Source organism: Haliotis rufescens, unplaced genomic scaffold (assembly GCF_023055435.1).
Source record: "Haliotis rufescens isolate VD_foot unplaced genomic scaffold, xgHalRufe1.0.p SCAF_4, whole genome shotgun sequence".
NCBI lineage: Eukaryota > Metazoa > Mollusca > Gastropoda > Lepetellida > Haliotidae > Haliotis > Haliotis rufescens.
This window is the reverse complement of record NW_025964112.1, coordinates 2,097,120-2,119,228: the sequence shown is the minus strand read 5'-3', so window position 1 is coordinate 2,119,228 and position 22,109 is coordinate 2,097,120. Positions and strand designations below refer to the sequence as shown.

The following is a 22,109-nucleotide window of genomic DNA, read 5'->3' as shown; positions in this document are numbered from 1 at the left end:
CACTTCTTTCTGTAGGGTTTGCCATTCATTTAATGACTGAACTGCATCACACAGCAATTCACGAGAATCAGTGGGCTAATCCGCCAAAACAATGGAACTAAAAATACAAACATCAATAAAACTCGATAAATAGCCCATGTGCTGTCAGACGTTCTTTATGTTGTTTATATTATCGTTACAAAATACGCTTTATTGAAAGTAGTACTAAATCCGCCAGGGGCGGGTAACTCTCAATGTCGGACTGTCCTTCGTATTTGATAGCACGGTGTTAGAAGGTGCATTTGTGTTGGTATCGTTCATGTTCCGTTCGTTACCCGGAGAAGTAATTATCCCGGAACGAACAGTCAGCCTTCACTGTTTCAAGAGTTTATGTCCGGCCAACCTGCCAGTGACGGGCAGTGAGTGCCGCAACTAAGTTGACGGAAGTATTTGCTCGTGTCAGCTATTAATGAATGATTCTTGTTTGGGACTATCCAGAATGTGATCAGGACTCTTTTAACGACTGCACATGCAAAAGATAAGTTTTACGTGGAAACTATTACTTCTGAGCCATGGGTCACGTCAAATGCGTCTGTATAAAACTTGTGGTCAGCTGTTGAATGTAATGTTGATCTAGGGGGATACTTTGAAACAAAAAAACATCACAACGTTTCATCATTGTTCCACAGGGTTGACACTCTGCTAGCAATCTTGCATGTCTCGTGTCAAATCAACACATATCCCTTCAGTAGAAGAGAGTGTAATAAGAAACAAAATGTCCAAGAAAAGTGTGAGAAGAATGTTGCATTTGTGTCGCAGGACTTCAGAAACTCTGAACAATGAGGAAATAAGCTTGCTAAGTGAAGAACTTCAGAACTTACTTGACAGTACAAAAATTGACCTAAATCATCCAAGAAACAAGGGTTCTCTTCCCCTGTGTGAAGCTTGTCGATCTGGGAATGAGTGGGCTGTTGATGTGTTGCTACTGAGTGGTGCTGATGTCAATGTTTGTGATAAGAACAAGTGTACGCCAGTATATATTGCAGCTTCCCATGGGCATAAAGCCATCCTACAGAAACTTCTAGACAGAAAAGCTGATGTCAATGTGAAAAACTTGCAAGGTTACCTCCCCTTGCTGTCAGCAGTTGAGAACAACCACAAAGACACAGCGCAGATGCTTGTTGACGCTGGTGCTGATGTCAACATCCTCCGACCTAACACGTTCGGAATATCAATGTCGCTAATGACCTTTGTCCTGTTTGCCAAAAGCGATATTCCTTTTGCTGAACAGCTGTTGGAGGCAGGAGTTTGTCCTCATTCCTTTGAAAAGCCTTTGAACTTTATCCTTCTGGAATATGGTGATGACTGTCGAGAGTTTATCAAGAAGCTGGTCTATGCAGGTTTTGACTTTTATTGCGATGGATGGATTAAGATGGCAAAACACAAAATTGTGGCTGAACTTGCTGAAGTGAGTGACAACGAAAAAGATATGATAAAGTTTCTGGAATATGAGTTTCGCAATCCTAGAAGTTTAGAAAGACTTTGTCGCACTGTGGTTCGCAGTTCTCTCGCAATGTCGCATAAGAAATGCCACATCCGGACGAAGGTGCAGCAGCTGCCGTTACCAACTGAGGTGAAGAAGTTTGTGATGCTGCAGTATCTCTGATGTAATGTCATGAGTACACATATTCTACAACATGACCGTTATTTGTTAAGTGAATGACAAGAATAAAAATACTATTTTCAATTGCTACAACTTCTGTTATGCTTTAGGGGGATGGGTGGCTCAGTCATCTTAGGCACCACATTTTGCTGGGCAGAGTTGCGTCCCTTATGTTTCTAGGTTTGTCTTGCTTGTGGGTTTCACCAAAGTGGTAGAAGCCTTAGACCTGCATCACTTCAGGCCTTCCACCTGCATTAAGCTCACGCATGGTGCTATAACTAGAAACTGTTCAAAGCAGTGTTAAACCCAACTGACTCACTCTTGTTGTGCTCTATTATTTTAAGATGAGAAGTTCAAGAAAATATAGTAACTGTACAGAACTGAGCATATGGATAATTAAAAATAGGTCGGATAAACTTCCATGTGTATTATCGGTAACTGTTGTTTGTTTGTTTGTTGTTTAACACCGCACTCAGCAATACTCCTGCTATATGACACGATGTACACGACATATTTAATTCTTTCATCATTATCGACCCGTGAAGATCCAGGGTAGAATAGGTCTTCAGCAACCCATGCCTGCCGCAAAAGTCGACTATACTGGTCGTAAGAGGCAACTACAGGATTTGGTAGTCAGGCTTGCTGACTTGGTTGATGCATGTCATCAATCCCAATTGTGTGCATCGATGCTCAAGATATTAATTACGGGATTGTCTGGTCCAGTCTCGATTATTTACAGACCGCCGCCATATATAGCAGGTCTATTGCTGAGAGCAGCGTTAAAACAACAAACCAACCAGCCAACTTTAATCATTATCAAAAATCAAATAAAGTCTTAATAATACACAGAATGCCTGAATTGAGGTGAAGTGGTGTTAGCCTTGTTAAAGTATGGTCTTTAGGATGGTTTGATTCCCCATTGGGTACAAACTGCACTAGTCAGTGAGGTTAGCTAGCCAGTTTCATTTTGAAGTAGCCAGTTGTTTTCCTCTACCAAATACCGGGTGTGATTTTTTTCTAAAGCTTCAACAAGGTAAGCGCTTCAATAAGGGTATTCTACTCCCATCTGGTACACCTTGTATAGCCCTTTCCCCTTGAACTGCAATGTTGACTAGTTTAGCCATGTTATGTGTGGGGTAAACAACCGTGATTGGTTAATTCCGCAGAGCAATAGCCAATGGCGCCTTGTATCAGCAAGTTGTGACAGCTGAATAGCAAGCCATTCCACTGTAACCATATAATCTGTATTATTTTTAACTGAACATTTTCTATTTGAGATGGGAAGGAAGGCAAGCCAGATTGCCAGACAGGAAAGAAACCAGCCATATCAGTGATAGAATCTAACAGTTGTAGCCCACTAGTCCTTATGATGATAACATATAGCAAAACTATTGGGCAGTTTGTCAAAGACTATAATACATGACTAGTGCCAATGTCTATCGCTGCGCATAGGCTACATGGTTATATTGCACACTGTCATTGTCAACCTCAGTTGCCAAGTCCCCTGAGTAAGTATGAACATTCTCAGGCTCATGTGACACTGGTGTTTACCTTAAGAACGTCTTAGGATTTGAAACACCAAGCTGACCTGAAGAAATTTAACAAACAGTCCGGGACATTGGGGCAGACTACTGATTGTCCATGAAATACTACAGCTTGTGGCAATGTCAGTTTATATTTGACACATGTAACGCCTAGCATTTGTAACTGCAGACCACAATATTCATGTTTCATCAGTCAGTAATTGTTGTGCAAAAATCAGCAATGTCACAACTGACCAACTGATCCATTTAATCGCTTCTTACAAGAGGTATAGGTTACTGTAGATTTTGTAACTAGACTTTAGCTTGTTTACTGAGCAAACATGCATTCCTGCTAACCATATAGTTTGCACGTGATTGTGTCCGCTTGTACTAGTCCTGACGAATGCCGATTTGATAGTGCTAGCCCACTGAGATACCATGCCACAGTGTTAACATGGACTCCCCACTCAGACACAGTATTCTGCCTCCTTGCTTCAACCCCTTAATGACAAGGGTGGTATGACGCGGCTGGGAAGTGAACCACCGACCTTCCACTAGACCACAGGGGGAACCATAAAGAATCATATAGGCCAAAACACACCAACACGTAGGACTTGCTCATTTGGATACAAAGTTACATGAACAAAAGGACCCCAGTCCTGCTGTTGTATTTGAACTTGTTTCTATAATGTGCCCCAAGTGAATTCTAAAAGTCCTTAACGCCTTGACACAAGAAAACATGTTTCCTGAAGTTACATTCAACCGTCCATTATCAAGCCAAACGAAACTTCACAGATACAAATTAATTACTAAGGCTAAAAAAATAAATAATCTTGGATCTTAGGAACTGCCCACATCATAAAGTCTGTCGCATGTTTTGCTTATATATCTATTTTTAATTATTTTTTAAGAAATCCTAATACTTATTGACAATGCGATCCAATATATCAGGCAGTTACTTCCCTTTATCTGCACACTGCTTTACTGCGCATCTCGCATTATGGTCAGGTTGGCAATAAGAGTTTGTATGCTTGTTTATGTAAGGAGGCCCTTTACAAGATTGATGGTACACAACTGTTTATTTTGGTTATATACTAGTTTGAACAAGCCAAAGAAAAACAAACCGCCACCCACCGGCACTATATTTTCAAAGGTCATTTCCTGAAAACCAATTCATTTATTTTTTTAAGCCTCAAGTAAAGAAGTATACTTCAGCCATAGTAGGCATTGTAAACAATGACTTCATGTTCTCTGGTCAACAACATTCTAAAGTTCATCTTATTTCCATGGACATGCAAACATCGAAAGAATGCATAGGCACTAGTTCACCATGAGGTGACAAAAGTAATGACATCATCCATGCGTCACAGGTTTCTACTCCGTTTGTCCACCACTTGGAGGTAGTAGTGTGAAACATCCATCACACGCAGGTACAGGTGAAGAACTGATGGAAGGATCCCCATTCCCCACCTGCAAACTTTGTTGAAGCAGAGCCCATAATTTCCCATACAATGGGACAAAAACCACAAAACATACTCATATAAATTACGTCTTTATTTCTTTTATACTTTTTCATAAGAGTCGCATCTTGTTTGATGAACAGGTCAACAAAAAATTAAGATGCCTGAGCCACTTTCACACTGGTCTTTGGAATGACACATTTGTCATACACCATATTTACCGGAGTAAGAACACACTGCACCTAGCAACCTCCATGTATGCTTAGTTCGACAAATATGGTGCCATAATGGCATAAAGTAACAGTTTGTGATAAAATGTCTCCAGTTCATTGCATCATGAATGTATGTACAGCTCCGTCAATGTTGCTATGAGTTGTGAGGTTGTTTAGGCGCGGGTGTATTTTCCCCAGATGTGGAGCATAAATACGGAGGCGATGAAGAGCAGGCTCATGACTAGGACTGGGACGGGACCACTGCAACAAAACAATCAGACATCTTATCACCAACCCTTCTCTGCAATATGTCTCATTTCCAAGAACCAATTAAACAAGGAAGGGCTTCCAAAAAAAATAAATGACCCTTTCCGCTTTACACCAACTTACTGTGGCTGACAATAAGAGTGATTCTATTTGACACCTTTTCAGTCACAAGATTGAAAGTTTAATTTCAGTGTCAGTATTCATTCAGTTGTTTCTATCTGGAGTTCCACAGCTCTAATGGTAGCACATACTGGAATTTATCACCAATAACTAGATCTACACAGAGTTACTTCCACTTGACTGGCTTATGACAGAAATCATGTTTTCTCAGCCAATGTGCTTGAATCTTCTTGGAACAGCAGTTTGTTTTTTGTGTGTGCCACATGGCACTTAAAAGCATTCACATGTGTTTCCTTAGAGATTGTGTGAAATTTTCACGTTCGTCCAGTTCACTGGAAAGTATATTTAACACTGGCTTCACATAAAATATATCATCACAATGAATTTTATTCTTAAACATGTGGTATCTGAGTGTACTGTTAAGGAACCAGGAACATATTATAACTGAGCCATGGACACTTTACAACCAATCTCATTAAAATCAGACCTTAGTTCTCGATGCCGTTAAACAAAGATCTGAAGACATCCCATTAGGGGTCACGTCAGAACGACCTTTCATCCGACCAATCAGAGCGTTGCTTACCAGGTTATGAAAGTGACAGTCGGAATGTGATTTCTAATCATGCAATTTTGAAAACTTTAACACAGGGTATTCCAAACGATGGTTACGGGCTTAACGACTGAATCCATAGAATCTAGACCATCTATTAGCCATTCCAGAATGTTCTTTTGTTTGGGTTTCTAATTTGATATCGAGAATTTGTCAAAATATGTTTCGAAGCATAGTCGCCAATTTGAAATTAGTACCGTAAAGCACGAGAAAGCTTCCTTCTGATTGGTCATTCTATTGGTCGGTCAAACTATGCGCAAAGTCGGTCTGACGTGACCCGTAATGGGATGTCCTCAGATCTTTGTTTAGCGGTAGCGAGAACTAAGATCTGATTTTAATGAGATTGCTTTACAACAAGAAATTTAAAACCCTGTAGACAGAGCACCATGGTGGAGCTACACCAGGTGATTGAGGACAACCACTGAGGTATCTTCCAGTAAACACTTACACTTTGATTCCAGGAGAGTCCTCGGTGTAGAATCTCCACATACCCGCACTGCTGCCTGCTGCTTTACGGGGCGCACTGGACGTTGTGGTGCTTTTCCTGAATCAGAGAGAGGGATTAGTAATTTGATACACAAATTGATGCAGGAACTCACACACATGTATCTATTTCCATAACACTATATCATACTAATAAATGAAATCCTAAAGGCCCTATGAAGCCATGTTTAGTTAGTGTCAACAATCATTGGCATAATTATCAGCACAGTTTAAATGTTTAAATGTATATTAATTGAGATTTCCAAGAAGAAATGAATCTTACTGGTTGAGGTTAAATTCACAATCATAAACATGATATATTCATAGTGACTTTCATCTAAAGAAAAAGGACACGCCCCAAAAGAGGTGAGGTTAAATGGGGTTATAGTCTCGTTCACAATTATTGCACTTACTTAGCGACGTACATGTGAGTGTCCACTGAGATACCATGCCACAGTTTAACATGAAGATCCCACTCAGACACAGTATACTGACTCCAAGCTGACCAGTCCTTGTCTTAGCCCCTTAATGCCAAGCACTAGACAGGGTAACAATTGTACAAGTATCATCTTTTTAGGTCTATTCCCAAGAGAAATGTCATTGTAAATCTCATGAAAAGGGAAACAAGGTTACCTCTGTCTGACAGCAGATCCCCCTCCTGACCTTGGGGACACTGACTTGGATGGGGCACGCCCCCCGACGTTGGTTGAACTTGCTGATGGCTGGAAACAAAATAATCAGGATTAACAAAAGGACAAAAACATGCAAAAAGAAACAAAATTATTAATCTATTTTTGGTACGAAAATTATGATTGAACTTAAGTACAGATCCATGATATCAATACCACTGTAAATCATATAATGTCATTAAATTGATGTCTTAAATATAAACAAGGACATTTTGATAAGTGAAAACATACTGTAATTAAGATTAATCTCAAAGAAAAATGATCTTTGATGAGCATCTGTCAACATAAAATAAACATTCACTTCAATACTGTTGATGGCAACACTAATGCATGATAACGTATCGTTTTTATTGTAAACTTCACATATTGCAGAATCGAACATATTCCAGATGTCACATTTTCAAGCATGTTGAAGGGGTGGGTTAAATAGCTTTTCCATACACATTTAGATAATAATATGAAGTCGATATGGTTCTCTAAGTAAATAAATTCAAATAGTGATGAAACATATTTCCAGTCTTGTTTTCTAGAAATTGAAGTCGTGTTTTATCGGTATAACTACATAAATAAATCTGGGAAAAGATACACAATATATTAATCATAATAATCATGTTGGAACTGTAGCTATCCAGATAAATCTTGCAGTATTTTCGGCGAGATATAACAGCTGTACTTACAAGTGCCATGTTTTGTGAGTAAAAGGCCGAGTGGTGACGTTGAACTAAACTGGTGGCGTCCTCTATTTATAAGGGAGGTAAGCGACAGGTGCCCGTATAAATACCCCATATTGCTAGCCACTAAATATTTAATATGCCCTCAAGCACATCCTGGTGTATTTCTTATAATGCCGTCACGTGTCAGAGTTCCAACTCATATTTTAAATCTGAATTTAATCAGTTGCTAGTCAATCTCTTAGATAAATGTATTGAGGTTTCATTTTAATTGTTTATCATCGTAATATGTTGATAAAAGACAAATCCGATGCAAATACGATTATACTATTTCGAGTCATTAGAAAATTCTGAATTCTGATTTCTTTCCCATCTGAAACTACGAAACATGTATCAAATATAATGTTTAGTATTTCTCAGTTTCTTTAGCTCTTTTATGTTTTGTTCATTTCTTTTGTAGATAATGCGTTGTGTGTAAGTAAGTATTCTGACCACTTCTATCATTCTGTTTAAACAAAAGACATGATTTATATGGTTAGATTTTCGATAAACAAAACAAACTGTTCAAAGGTCTCCATTACGTCATAATGATAGACAGGTGTCACGGATGTCTGACCCCCCGCAGGGTAGGCGTTCTTTTACCTGCTTCATTATGCGAGGACATCATAAAGTGGACAATGAACAGGAGGAAGAAGGGGGCGCTGACTGGCTGTGACGCATCCTCCCCAGGGGGTAGCTTTCACCTATAGGCTTTGACGCGTTTTATTTCACATTCAATAAATACGTATTGGGATGGGAGATGAGTTGGCAGTAAAATCGGATTAACTGAAATATGGATCGTACACACTAGTGATGGCAATAAGAAAGAACTCATAGACAAATTCCCCATTCGCTACACGTTAACAGATGGACAAGAATTGTACCAACAATTATCACATCGTCTGTCACGTCACTAAATCCAGGTGGTGCGTGCGCATGCCAAAGTGAATATGTCCTGAACCACATCGTAGATATATAGAGGATTCATCACGAGTGTTTTTTAATATGGGAAATATCAACCGAGTCTTAGTTAATCGGTATTTGCCGAGCCTTTGGCGAGGCAAATACCGATTAACGGGACGAGGTTGATATTTCCCATATTAAAAAAACACGAGTGATGAATTCTATTTATCATTTTCACATTTTTGCTTCCAAATTAAGGAATAATTGCATTAAACATGAACATCAGAAACTTGTCGAAATCTTACGTATAGATCGTGCGTTGTGATACATGTTTTCCATAGCCATGTAAACCAAAATAAACAATTCGCTGAGAAAAAAAGTTCCTCGGATTATTTTAAACAAAATACTTGAACAGACTTTTGCAGAATAATTGAAACTTTAATAACGGTAACAACAACGATTCTGTGTAATCTGATTATATCTCTGGTGTAACTTCACTTATAATATATAGTTTCAAATCAAACTGCTCGCTCTTCCGGTTATCTAATTTGCATATCTAATTTGCATACTTATGTCATTGGGGTATGACATACATGTTTTTATGTCATAAGCTTATGTCATGGATAAATGCTCAAGTTAAATGATAAACCTGTGTATCACTCATATCTCCGTCCTATCATGGTAAATACATTGATGATAATAACACGGAGACATAATACACGAGGCAATCATGCATGCGAAAATGAACTATGACTTAATTGTCAAGTTCATTAAAATAAGTTTTCTTATTCCGATCCCATACAAATAATGGAGAGAGGGATGGAATGTGAGTAAAAGATGTGATTTTTATAATATTGGTCAAGATGTATGCTGGAATTAAATCAAACATTATTTTCAGTGCAGCAATGTATTGTCCTACCATGTGCCAATGTGACTGAAAATACCTGGTGTTGTTAGTTCAATGCACCAACAGGCTGCAGGCTACCTGTCATTTGGGTCTTTTACGGGGGTCCAGCTCTCTGTCGTTAAACCGTCTCTAGTTGTATCCCTCGTTCTTCTGATGAGCTGTGCAGATGAGTTCTTGGATGAGCTGTGCAGGAACTAGGGCTGGGACGAGTCCGAATTTACTACCCGAGGACCCACCCCCCTATTACCCGACCCTACCCGGGTACCCACTGTAGGTCTCAAGAGATAGGTACAAAATGTCCGATTGGGCATATTTTTTTTTACCATAGCACTGGCAAAACGTATTTAGATAATGTATTAAACAATCTGGTCATGCATACACTGAAGTTGACTCATGTTTTATCTTTATTCAAAGATATGAAAAGTCAGAAGAAATGGGTGCATAGTCAGAAAGAAATGCGAACATTTGTTACTTGTAGTGTAACCATAGAGTTCTAGATATGTTTTGTCATTAAACAATATATCACGTGACTAACCACGGGTCCTGTTAGTCCTGTGGGTACCCGGGTCCTACTCAGTACCCACCCGACCCGGGTACCCGAGTTACCCGTCCCAGCCCTAGTAGGAACCATGAAACAGATCTAAACAACCAGGCTCTCCTTGTGACGCTGTGTCAAACTGCTGGTATAGTAATGTAATGCGTGCGTTGAAGGAGCTACGAGTTCATCGACGCAATATTTTTCACGAATGGCCATTTCACAATATTTGTTGTTTAACGCAACAGGCAGCAATATTGACGGCGACCTGTAAATAACCGAGTATCGTCCTGAACCAGTGATTCCTATTTTGAGCAACACTTACAGAAATCGTTATGAAAGTTATCACGTGTTGATTTGAGTGAGGGCACTACTTCATCCATACAGGAAACTATCACCTGGGCATCTTCAGAGCATCACCATTTTCAGCAGCGACCCACACCGTATGTAGGATGACATGCAGTCAACCAAGTCTCCCCATCGCCTCATATAAAAATATAGAATGTTTTATTCCAATATGGTATCTGTGAACTAGCGCGAACAACTAGTCACCGTCTCAAACATGATCACATCCGTGATCATTGGCAGGACCTATATAGTACATAATTCACGACTTGAAAATATTGATAATACAATAAGCCCCAAACTCAACTAAAGCCACTTTTCACTCTCTCCGTTATAATACCTCGCGCTTTTCTGTTTAATAACGGCAGGCCATCAGTTCTGTATGACAGTGGGGAGAGGACACGTTGAGCCTTTCCATTCACACTGCATGGATACCGTCGATCTGCAACACTTATGGAAAGCGTTATGAAGGATATCACGTGTTGGTGTGAGTGAGAGCACCACTTCATCCTCAGAGTAAACTGTCATCTGGGCAACTTCAGAGCATCACGTCACTTCAACATCTGAGAGACAGACAGTAATGGATGTAACGTAGGTCAAAGTAAAAGATGGTTATTGTATTTCAGATCTCAGACCACAAACGTAGTCGTTACAGATAATATACGTGTTTGTTTTATAGACATATCCTAATTTTTGATAATTTCTTTCTTTAGAAATTGCATGTTGACATATAAATATTTTTAATAGGTAAAAATCGCCCTGTGCGTCTCCATATACCCCTTCAGTGAGTACACCCAGCAGGAATGTATGTCTGTCAACACCTCCCCCAATCTGTTGACAGTATCAGACGGTTTACGGTCAACGGCAGGGTTGTTTTCCTCATCGTGAAAGTTGTGTTGTTGTCACCAATGTCTTCTTCGAAGGTAACATGTATGTTTTTTTCATATAACCAAAGCAGATTGAGTAGGACCTCACTAAATTCTGAAGGTTGTTCAATAAAACCTGGGGCGGTCGGGTAGCCTAGTGGTTAAAGCGTTCGATCGTCACGCCGAAGACCCGGATTCGATTCCCGACATGAGTACGATGTGTGAAGCCCATTTCTGGTGTCCCCCACCGTGATATTGCTGGAATATTGCTAAAAGCGGCGTAAAACCATACTCCCTCACTCACTCAATAGGCATCGCCCAGACATCTTAGTTATACAAATACATAGGTAAAGTCACTGAAGCGGCAGTAAAATATATACTATATAATCTCATGTGACCTGATCTGTGAAATGATTGAGTGCGGTTTTACGCAGTTTTTAGCAATATTCCAGCAATATCATGGCGGGGGACATCAGAAATGGGCTTTACGTATTGTACTCATGTCGGGAATTGAACCCGGGTCTTCGGCGTGACGAGCGAGCGCTTTAACCACTAGGCTACCCGGCCGCCCATGTGAAGGGAGTGAATCTGTGTGTACGGCTCAGCGGTGTCAGAGAGGGCTGTACGTCATGGACCCGGAAACGGACAGACCAACGGATGAAAGTGCGAGGAACTATCCACGCCATCGGGTGCGATGATACGCAATTAACCAATCACAGAGCCCGCCGACCGGATTGTCATAGTATTTAGTCGTCTCCCATCACAAGCACAAGATGCAGGAACCTGTTCGATACAACAGACATTTTCAACATTCAGTATTTTATATCCTTCTTCCACAAAATCGCAGACTTAAATGTCCATTTCACTGCTGCCTTGGATTAGTAACATTTGACATACCAGTCAGCTAATAGTTTAAAAAAAAATAATTAAGGAATTTTTATTTTAAGTTTTTGTATTAATCTATACCACTTCCTTCATAATACTAACTGTGCCTATACTAATCTATGAAGATGTAATAGGACATTTAATATAGGTTCACGCCTCTTTTTGCCACTAAGCGCTCATCCTCGATTATCCAGTGTACAATTTCTCCATTCCATCATAATATCCTGGCTGCAATACCCGCCCTTATCATTTCATGATTGACGCGGAAAATAGTAACCAAATCACTTCTGAGGGATGTTATTGATATAGATTGATATGGTGACGTCACTTCCAAAACCATGCTGTGGTAATGGTAGCGAATAGGCCCAGGGCCTTTATCGTAAAAAAAACCATAGATATAACGCTCTGGATAATCGAAGGTGCTAGATACTGCTTATATTACAACTGTTTCAGTTAGTGACATCACCGTGGCAGCTGACGTATCAAAAGCTACTGTGGAGCTTAATCAGCCCAAGTTTCATATGAAAAGGTTAAACACATCATAAAAGCGACAAAATCCTTTCCATATTCAAAGGAAATCTGTGCCAAAAACAGAGTCTATTGTACGATTGCGACTATATCATGAGCATGTGTTTATGATTCTCTATCAAATACTGATGATACTAGGTGTTCGCGGAAAGGTGAGCGTATCCTGTTCCACCAGGGGCGATTATCGGAATAATTCGACAGTCCCAATTCTTGATGATCTCCCTTGTTCTGATTCTGTCGAGACATAGAATGGTTCATATTTACAAAGAAACTTCAACATCAAGTCCCGGATATAACGAACTCGGATATAACGAACAGGTGGCTATCACGAACCCAAATAATGTCACACAGGCGTGCTTATACGTCATTGTTTACATGAATAAACAGTCTGGGTTACAAAGCAAAATTTTCAGAGGATTTCTTCATTATATCGGGGGGTTTGTGAGACAAAACACTGAAAACCTTACCAAAGGTTATAATCTGCGCGTCAATGACGGTGAATACGGTAACTGATTAACTTCCCATATCTGAAACCCGTGACCATTCTAGAAAATACTGGCCTAGATAAACACACTACCCGGAGCAGACACGGCTAATCTGGACAGTTATAGTAACACCACCGCCGCCATTTTGCTTTTGAATCATGTGTGTCCCGGTTGTTAATGATTGATATATCGCCCAACTCTTTGAGGACATTTACCCGAGGTTAACTGACAAAGACGCACTGATGGAGAGATCAGTGTATTTAATATTTACTTTAATAGGTAAGTTGAAGTCTTATTTATCGTATCAATGTTAGTCCATAATATGCCCGTTATAGCATCGTAATCAGTGTCGTTATCCAAACGCTGTTTGATCAAACAAGTTTTTAACAAGAGTCGTATGGCTGCCTTTAAAATCTTCGAAGAAAGAGCCTGCTCGATTGTACCTCAGAAGTAGTTGACACCCAAGGCTGGAGCTGCTGGAATGTTGCTCGACGTGAAGGGAAAGTTTACAAATGGAGATTGAAGTCATCCCTCTTGTCATACAGTTTTGTGGAGAGTGTTTTGTCACTGGGAATATTTATGCAAAGATCTAAATATGAAACAAATGAGGCGGGCTCACTGGTCTCCTTTATTGCTAGTTCAGGTGGGTACATCAGGGTAGGGAAAAAGGCTATTTGATGGTTATTGAACGATATCGGATCATAGTTATATATCTGAAGCTTAAGCAAGGACATATTATTTTGTTTTGACTTTGCCAATCCGAGCAGAAATTCCAATTCATATGCATAAAGAATCAGATCAGCAAGAAGGGGAACACAGTTGGTGCCAATGGGGATGCCTACTTCCTCTCAAATGTCGTATCCTAAAGTTTTACACAGATGTTATCAATGAGGAAACCCAGCATTTCACATATTGTTTTCTCAGTAAACTTAGGATGGTATTTGCCTCCATTATTGACAAATTGCATTGAACCTCTGCTGAAGTTAGATATGTTACTGTATCCATGGTTACCACGTTTTGTAACAAAAGCCCCATGGGACAAGGAATGATGTCGTTCCTAAAATTTGTCATGTGGGATAGACAAATGTTTTGAAAGAATTTAACTTGGTTCTTTTCAGAGATTGCAAAAGAATCCACATGGTATTATTTCCACTTGTCTCAAATACGTTATGTGAATCTCTCAGTTTTACACATCGCCTTCATTACAAAGAACTATCCCTCAGTTTTATACATTACCTTCATTACAAAGAACAATCTCTCAGTTTTACACATCGCCTTCATTACAAAGAACAATCCCTCAGTTTTATACATTGCCTTCATTACAAAGAACAATCTCTCAGTTTTACACATCGCCTTCATTACAAAGAACAATCTCTCAGTTTAACATGTTGCCTTCATTACAAAGAACTATCCCTCAGTTTTATACATTACCTTCATTACAAAGAACAATCTCTCAGTTTTACACATCGCCTTCATTACAAAGAACAATCCCTCAGTTTTATACATCGCCTTCATTACAAAGAACAATCTCTCAGTTTTACACATCGCCTTCATTACAAAGAACAATCTCTCAGTTTAACATGTTGCCTTCATTACAAAGAACTATCCCTCAGTTTTATACATTACCTTCATTACAAAGAACAATCTCTCAGTTTTACACATCGCCTTCATTACAAAGAACAATCTCTCAGTTTTATACATCGCCTTCATTACAAAGAACTATCCCTCAGTTTTACACGATGCCTTCATTACAAAGAACTATCCCTCAGTTTTACACGATGCCTTCATTACAAAGAACTATCCCTCAGTTTTATACATTACCTTCATTACAAAGAACAATCTCTCAGTTTTACACATCGCCTTCATTACAAAGAACAATCTCTCAGTTTAACATGTTGCCTTCATTAAAAAGAACAATCTCTCAGTTTTACACGATGCCTTCATTACAAAGAACAATCCCTCAGTTTTATACATCGCCTTCATTACAAAGAACAATCTCTCAGTTTAACATGTTGCCTTCATTAAAAAGAACAATCTCTCAGTTTTACACGATGCCTTCATTACAAAGAACAATCCCTCAGTTTTATACATCGCCTTCATTACAAAGAACAATCTCTCAGTTTTATACATTGCCTTCATTACAAAGAACAATTCCTCAGTTTTACACGTTACCTTCATTACAAAGAACAATCTCTCAGTTTTACACATCGCCTTCATTACAAAGAACAATCCCTCAGTTTTAGACATCGCCTTCATTACAAAGAACAATCTCTCAGTTTTATACATCGCCTTCATTACAAAGAACAATCTCTCAGTTTTATACATCGCCTTCATTACAAAGAACAATCCCTCAGTTTTATACATCGCCTTCATTACAAAGAACAATCCCTCAGTTTTATACATTACCTTCATTACAAAGAAAAATCTCTCAGTTTTACACATTGCCTTCAATACAAAGAACAATCTCTCAGTTTTACACATCGCCTTCATTACAAAGAACAATCTCTCAGTTTTATACATCGCCTTCATTACAAAGAACAATCTCTCAGTTTTACACGATGCCTTCATTACAAAGAACAATCTCTCAGTTTTATACATTGCCTTCATTACAAAGAACAATCTCTCAGTTTTACACGATGCCTTCATTACAAAGAACAATCCCTCAGTTTTATACATCGCCTTCATTACAAAGAACAATCTCTCAGTTTTATACATTGCCTTCATTACAAAGAACAATTCCTCAGTTTTATACATCGCCTTCATTACAAAGAACAATCTCTCAGTTTTATACATCGCCTTCATTACAATGAACAATCTCTCAGTTTTATACATCGCCTTCATTACAAAGAACAATTCCTCAGTTTTATACATCGCCTTCATTACAAAGAACAATCTCTCGGTTTTACACGTTGCCTTCATTACAAAGAACAATCCCTCAGTTTTACACATCACCTCCATTGCAAAGAACAATCCCTCAATTTTTTTGTTTGCCTTCATTACAAAGAACAATCTCCCAGTTGCCTTAACTACGTACATTCTTTTATGTTAAAATATGGCCTTCATTACAAAGAACAATCTCTCAGCTTTACACATCCCCTTCATTACAAAGAACAATATCTCAGTTTTATACATTGCCTTCATTACAAAGAACAATTCTCTCAGTTTTACACATCGCCTTCATTACAAAGAACAATTCTCTCAGTTGCCTTAACTACATACATTCTCTCATGTTAAAATATGGCCTTCATTACGAAGAACAATCTCTCAGTTTTATACAAAAAACAATCTCTCAGTTTTACACGTTGCCTTCATTTTTTACACATCACCTTCATTACAAAGAACAATCTTTCACTTTTACACATCTGCTTCATTACAAAGAACAATCTCTCAGTTTTACATCTCACATATAAAGATATTAAATACAGAGTCAGTCGTCCCCCATATATATCAACTACAGAGCCAGTGACCTCCTATATTTACATGGCATGCTGTGCTGGTGATGTAAATCTCCCATATTTATATTAAATACAGAGCCAGTGATCGCTCTTTGCTTACATGACATGCTGTGCTGGTGAACGTGTTTCTTGTCCTCCAGTGATCTGTGGCGGTGACGACGTGGAGAACCTGATACACTGTAAACACACGGAGCTGTCGGACCGCATCACCAACTGCAGGAAGAGCAATCTTCAGGTGGGCATCCTCAAGACGTCGTCGTCAGCATCAAGGTCAACAGGCTTCGTCGACTACGAGGAACTATTTGTTTCCGCCACAAGATCCACGTGCAGGTGATATGATATTCTACATCAGGAGACAGAGGCACAGGGCAGGTGTACATGTTTCAGTAACCTGCTAACAAGGGGAAGGTGTACATGTTTCAGTAACCTGCTGATACAGGACAGGTGTACATGTTTCAATAACCTGCTGATACAGGACAGGTGTACATGTTTCAGTAACCTGCTGATACAGGACAGGTGTACATGTTTCAATAACCTGCTGATACAGGACAGGTGTACATGTTTCAGTAACCTGCTGATACAGGACAGGTGTACATGTTTCAATAACCTGCTGATACAGGACAGGTGTACATGTTTCAGTAACCTGCTGATACAGGACAGATGTACAGTGTATATGTTTCAGTAACCTGTACGCAAACGTGTTTCAGTAACCTGGACGAGTTCACGACCCAGCTGACGTGTAAACACAATGTGATAGACGAGTGTCTGGCTGATGAGTACAAGCACCTGCTCCCCGACCAGTACAACTTGGCGGCGGCCGTCCGCTACTTGTGCACGAACCTGTTAGGTGAGTTACTTGACATAGTTCAGAGTGGGAGAGTCAGGCCCAACGCCGCCTTGAAATATATTTCAGTAAATTGACGCTTATGCGTTCACCACTTTTGTGAAACCAACAACCATGTTTGCCTGTCAAGTATCATTGGCGAGCCGAATCCTGGATGGAAACCCATCATCGTCGCATCCTGATACCGTCAAGGGATGCAACCTTTGCAGAATGATGTCGGGCGCCTTATGCTTCTGGATTCGGACACGGGTTGCCCAGTCGTATAAGGCGCCGCAATTCGCTGTGCAGAGTTACGTCCCTTGGGTACGCCAGAAACCTATGATTGTGGGTTCGAATCCCGGTTCGTCCCGATTTTATTAGGTTTGTCAGCACCATACCCGTGCTCGAGGGTTTCATCGAAGTGGTAAACGTCTAAGACCTGCATCACTTCGGGCTTTCCTCCCACATTAAGCTGACATGCCGTGATATAACTGGAATACTGTTGAAAGCGGCGTTAAACATAACTCACTCACTCATTAGGTTACTGAGTTGTTTGTTTGTACCTCGATTCAATGTTGATTTTTGAACATTTTATAAATAATCTTGATATATCAAGTAATATCAATGTAATTTAATGTGCCATTTCCTATCAAGATGTAGTGAGAGTCGTGTTGGTGGATGCAGCCGGTGTAGGAGGCTCCCCAGGCTCAGATGACTCTAGACCCTAGCCTATTCCCGGATATAGAACAGAGGGAGTAGTGTGAGCCTGATATTATAGAATCGGATATAGAATAGGGGGAGTAGTGTGAGCCTGATATTATAGAATCGGATATAGAATAGGGGGAGTAGTGTGAGCCTGATATCAAAGAATCGGATGTAGAATAGGGGGAGTAGTGTGAGCCTGATACTCAGGAATCGGATATAGAATAGGGGGAGTAGTTTGAGCCTGATACTCAAGAATCGGATATAGAATAGGGGGAGTAGTTTGAGCCTGATACTCAGGAATCGGATATAGAATAGGGGGAGTAGTTTGAGCCTGATACTCAAGAATCGGATATAGAATAGGGGGAGTAGTGTGAGCCTGATACTCAGGAATCGGATATAGAATAGGGGGAGTAGTTTGAGCCTGATACTCAAGAATCGGATATAGAATAGGGGGAGTAAGTTGAGCCTGATACTCAAGAATTGGATGTAGGAAACAGGGAGTATTCTGAAAATAAATTATAGGTTAAGAAAAGTATAGTGACTTAAGAGAGGCATCTGGAGTTTTCCCAATTAAAGTTAAATATAAACTTAATAAAATAACTGGTACTAAAACATCTGGCACACAATATTGGGGATTGTTCTTAACCTGATATTTCAGAATAGAAAACTAGGAAGAGGGGTTGAAAACCTTTATAATACAAGATATGTTTGATCTTTTCTGCAATCATTTTAATTCAAAACAAGGGGAGTCATTTGGGCCTGAGTGAGTGTTTTGAGCCTGGCTAGGGGAGTTATGTTAGCCTGGGCCTATATGACTCTTGAGTCAAATTTTGGGGGAGTCGTTTGAGCCTACTACACCGGGTTGCTGTTGCTGAGATGTTGCTGTGATCTGATATAGGTCGGGCGCTGTTATCTAGATGTTACTGTGATGTTACTGTGATGTTTCTGGGATGTTGCAGAGATGAACGACCAGTGTCTGAGGGACTACATGCTTAACATGGGCGAGTGTCTGTTGCACCGGGGCTATGATAACCCGGCCCAGATCGCGGACTCATCTATCACGGAGAACACGTGCAAGTCAGTACACAGTCACACTCCAGACAGTTCCAGTAACGCCATTCCCCGAGTCCCAGCCACGTTATACACACATCCTGCTGTCATAGTAACTAAGATAGTCCCAGTAAGGTCATGCACTCAGCTAAGATAGTCCCAGTGACGTCATGCACTCAGCTAAGATAGTCCCAGTGACGTCATGCACTCAGCTAAGATAGTCCCAGTGACGTCATGCACTCAGCTAAGACAGTTCCAGTGACGTCATACACTCAGGTAATAAAGTCGCAGTGGGGTTATACAGTCAGGTAATAAAGTCGCAGTGACGTTATAAACTCAGCTAAGATAGTTCCAGTGACGTCAAACTCTCAGCTAAGATAGTCCCAGTGACGTCGTTCTTTCAGGTAATATACTCGCACTGTTAAAAAAACACACGTAATCCACGAAAAAGGACGATGAAAAATATAAACGTCTGTTTCCTTACCCTCCAGTTATATTGACGGACAGGGAATATTTAGTTATTCTTTCTTTAACAATGAACTATTTAATATAGGTTTCTTAAATACAGTTTGTAATTGATTTGAATTAGTTTTCAACACAACATATAACTCGAGGTAACGGGATGTTTTGTTCTTTTATGTCCGTGTGTTGTTCGATGCCAACTGATTGACTTACGGAGTTGTCCGGGGATGTCCGGAGATGTCCGGAGATGTACGACAGGCGGAAGAAGGCACAAACCTTCAAACAAACCAAAAATCAAACATGTTACTGTATTTCTTGATTTACTAAATACTTCAAATCATGGTTTGTTTGTAAAGAGCTGTTTGCATCTAGATGATCAGATAATTCCTGTAATGTTCTGGTTTGTTTACAGCTTGTATTCCTACGCCTCAACGTGTGTTGCCACAACGTTCCGACCGTGTGGGTCCACTCCGCTCAAGATCTACAGGGAGGCCATGACCTATCTCAAACCACGTGTCTGTAGTGGAGCGGTCAAGGTCACCGCTGTGATGCTAACGCTTGCAATGACAATGTGTAAGACGTTGTTCGACGTGTTGTTGTAAGATCTGTATGATACACAACATGAGACCTTTACAAAGAAGTGTTGCGCATTCTGTGGATTATGCGAGTAGATGATGTACAGTTAATATTAAATAACGATTGAATGGGAGGATGGAGACATGTACGGCTTGTATAGTGGCTTCGCATTATCTCGGGTGATTTCCACACCTGCACATGATACCTCTAGAACCTATGGATTACACTGCTTCGCAGTTTATTGAAGTAGTATCATTTCGGCATTTCGGCAATAAACTTTAAATATGATGTGACCCTCGACCCTAAGGTACCGAACCACACACTGTCAGCAACTAACATCACTCCATGAACTTCCAACATCATACCAATGGCTACTAATATCATAACATCAGCTACTAACATCATACCATTAGCTACTAACATCATACCATCCGCTACTAACATTACACAATCAACTTCTAACATAATACCATCAGCTACTAACATCATAACATCAGCTGCTAACATCATACCATCAGCTACTAACATCACACCATCAACTTCTAACATAATACCATCAATTTCTGATATCGCAACATCAACTACTAACATCATACCATCAGCTACTAACATCATACCATCAGCTACTAACATCACATCATCAACTTCTAACATCACACCATCGGCTTCTAACATCATATCATCAGCAACTAACATCATACTATCAGCTACAAACATCATACCATCAGCTTCTAACATCATACCACCAGCTTATAACATCACACCATCAACTTCTGACATCATAACATCAGCTACTAACATCATACCATCAGCTACTAACATCATACCATCAGCTACTTACATAATACCATCAGCTACTAACATCATACCACCAGCTTATAACATCACACCATCAACTTCTGACATCATAACATCAGCTACTAACATCATACCATCAGCTACTAACATCATACCATCAGCTACTTACATAATACCATCAGCTACTAACATCATACCACCAGCTTATAACATCACACCATCAACTTCTGACATCATAACATCAGCTACTAACATCATATCATCAGCAACTAACATCATACTATCAGCTACAAACATCATACCATCAGCTTCTAACATCTTACCATCATCTTCTGACATCATATCATCAGCAACTAACATCATATCATCAGCAACTAACATCACATTATCAGCTAATTACAACATACCATCAAGGGGGCTATCTCCCACAAACATGACATTGTTGCAGGTGTTTATCTTTAACGAGGTTTTCGAGCTCGCCGTTTTCATTAATCAAATATCTGGTTTCGCAGCAGTAGCTGAAACATGACTAATCTCCGGATAATCTCCTAGGCCCCCAGAATAGCAGATGGTCGGTCCCCAGCTAAACACTTGTCCACCCGTATAAAGTGGACTTGACCAAACTGTTTCTACCATTGAAATATGTTCAGATATGTCATCTATGTTTCGACAGTCACGTGATTTGTGTTGTTTTATTCCCTCCACGTCACGTGACCCCTTATGACACACACCCCTCCCTCATGTATGGATGTTTGCAATTATACTCACAGATCACTATTTTTTTTCTACGGCTGTACATTGTAAATAAAAAAATTAACGTCATTATCGTGTACATTATATATTCCTATGGTGTGAGTCTAGCATCAGTGTTGCCTTACAAGCACCTGGCATTCAATGTGCTGATGTAGTGTGAGCTGTATCATAGTGTTGTACTTAGAAAAGTCACAAAAAGCCAGTTTATTCAGTGCTGGGATAATAGAATAATAATATACATTCATCGCACAGGTACAACACATGAAAAACACTGAGTAAGGAACTATGTGTTGATGTGAAGTTTACACAGATATGGA

General features: G+C 39.8%; 3 protein-coding genes across 3 annotated transcripts; 2 read left to right on the top strand and 1 right to left on the bottom strand.

The window, feature by feature from the left end:
* Positions 1-224: 224 nt before the first annotated feature.
* On the top strand, positions 225-1,728 carry LOC125372444 (ankyrin repeat domain-containing protein 17-like). Its single transcript, XM_048382503.1, has one exon. The coding sequence runs from the start codon at positions 695-697 to the stop codon at positions 1,643-1,645; it is 951 nt and encodes a 316-aa protein (XP_048238460.1). The 5' UTR covers positions 225-694; the 3' UTR covers positions 1,646-1,728.
* A 2,976-nt stretch (positions 1,729-4,704) lies between these two features.
* On the bottom strand, positions 4,705-7,773 carry LOC125372452 (protein transport protein Sec61 subunit beta-like). Its single transcript, XM_048382519.1, has 4 exons — positions 7,684-7,773; positions 6,951-7,039; positions 6,283-6,378; positions 4,705-5,098 (listed from the first exon to the last, which is right to left on the bottom strand). Exons 1-4 carry the CDS (start codon positions 7,690-7,692, stop codon positions 5,011-5,013), a joined length of 282 nt encoding a protein of 93 aa, XP_048238476.1. The 5' UTR covers positions 7,693-7,773; the 3' UTR covers positions 4,705-5,010.
* A 5,478-nt stretch (positions 7,774-13,251) lies between these two features.
* Positions 13,252-20,495, top strand: LOC125372445. The gene is made up of 5 exons (XM_048382506.1): positions 13,252-13,449; positions 16,766-16,955; positions 17,333-17,472; positions 19,113-19,230; positions 20,078-20,495. The coding sequence occupies exons 1-5, from the start codon at positions 13,413-13,415 to the stop codon at positions 20,265-20,267; spliced, it is 675 nt and encodes a 224-aa protein (XP_048238463.1). The 5' UTR covers positions 13,252-13,412; the 3' UTR covers positions 20,268-20,495.
* Positions 20,496-22,109: the final 1,614 nt, after the last annotated feature.

Coding starts and splice junctions, on each gene's coding strand:
- LOC125372444 (XM_048382503.1), top strand. CDS start 695: ATGTCTCGTGTCAAATCAACACATATCCCTTCAGTAGAAGAGAGTGTA.
- LOC125372452 (XM_048382519.1), bottom strand. Junction 6,379..6,950: donor GGATCTGCTGTCAGACAGAG/GTAACCTTGTTT, acceptor TCTCTGATTCAG/GAAAAGCACCACAACGTCCA. Junction 5,099..6,282: donor GACTCTCCTGGAATCAAAGT/GTAAGTGTTTAC, acceptor GTTTTGTTGCAG/TGGTCCCGTCCCAGTCCTAG.
- LOC125372445 (XM_048382506.1), top strand. CDS start 13,413: ATGGAGAGATCAGTGTATTTAATATTTACTTTAATAG. Junction 13,450..16,765: donor TTTAATATTTACTTTAATAG/GTAAGTTGAAGT, acceptor CTTGTCCTCCAG/TGATCTGTGGCGGTGACGAC. Junction 17,473..19,112: donor CTTGTGCACGAACCTGTTAG/GTGAGTTACTTG, acceptor GGGATGTTGCAG/AGATGAACGACCAGTGTCTG.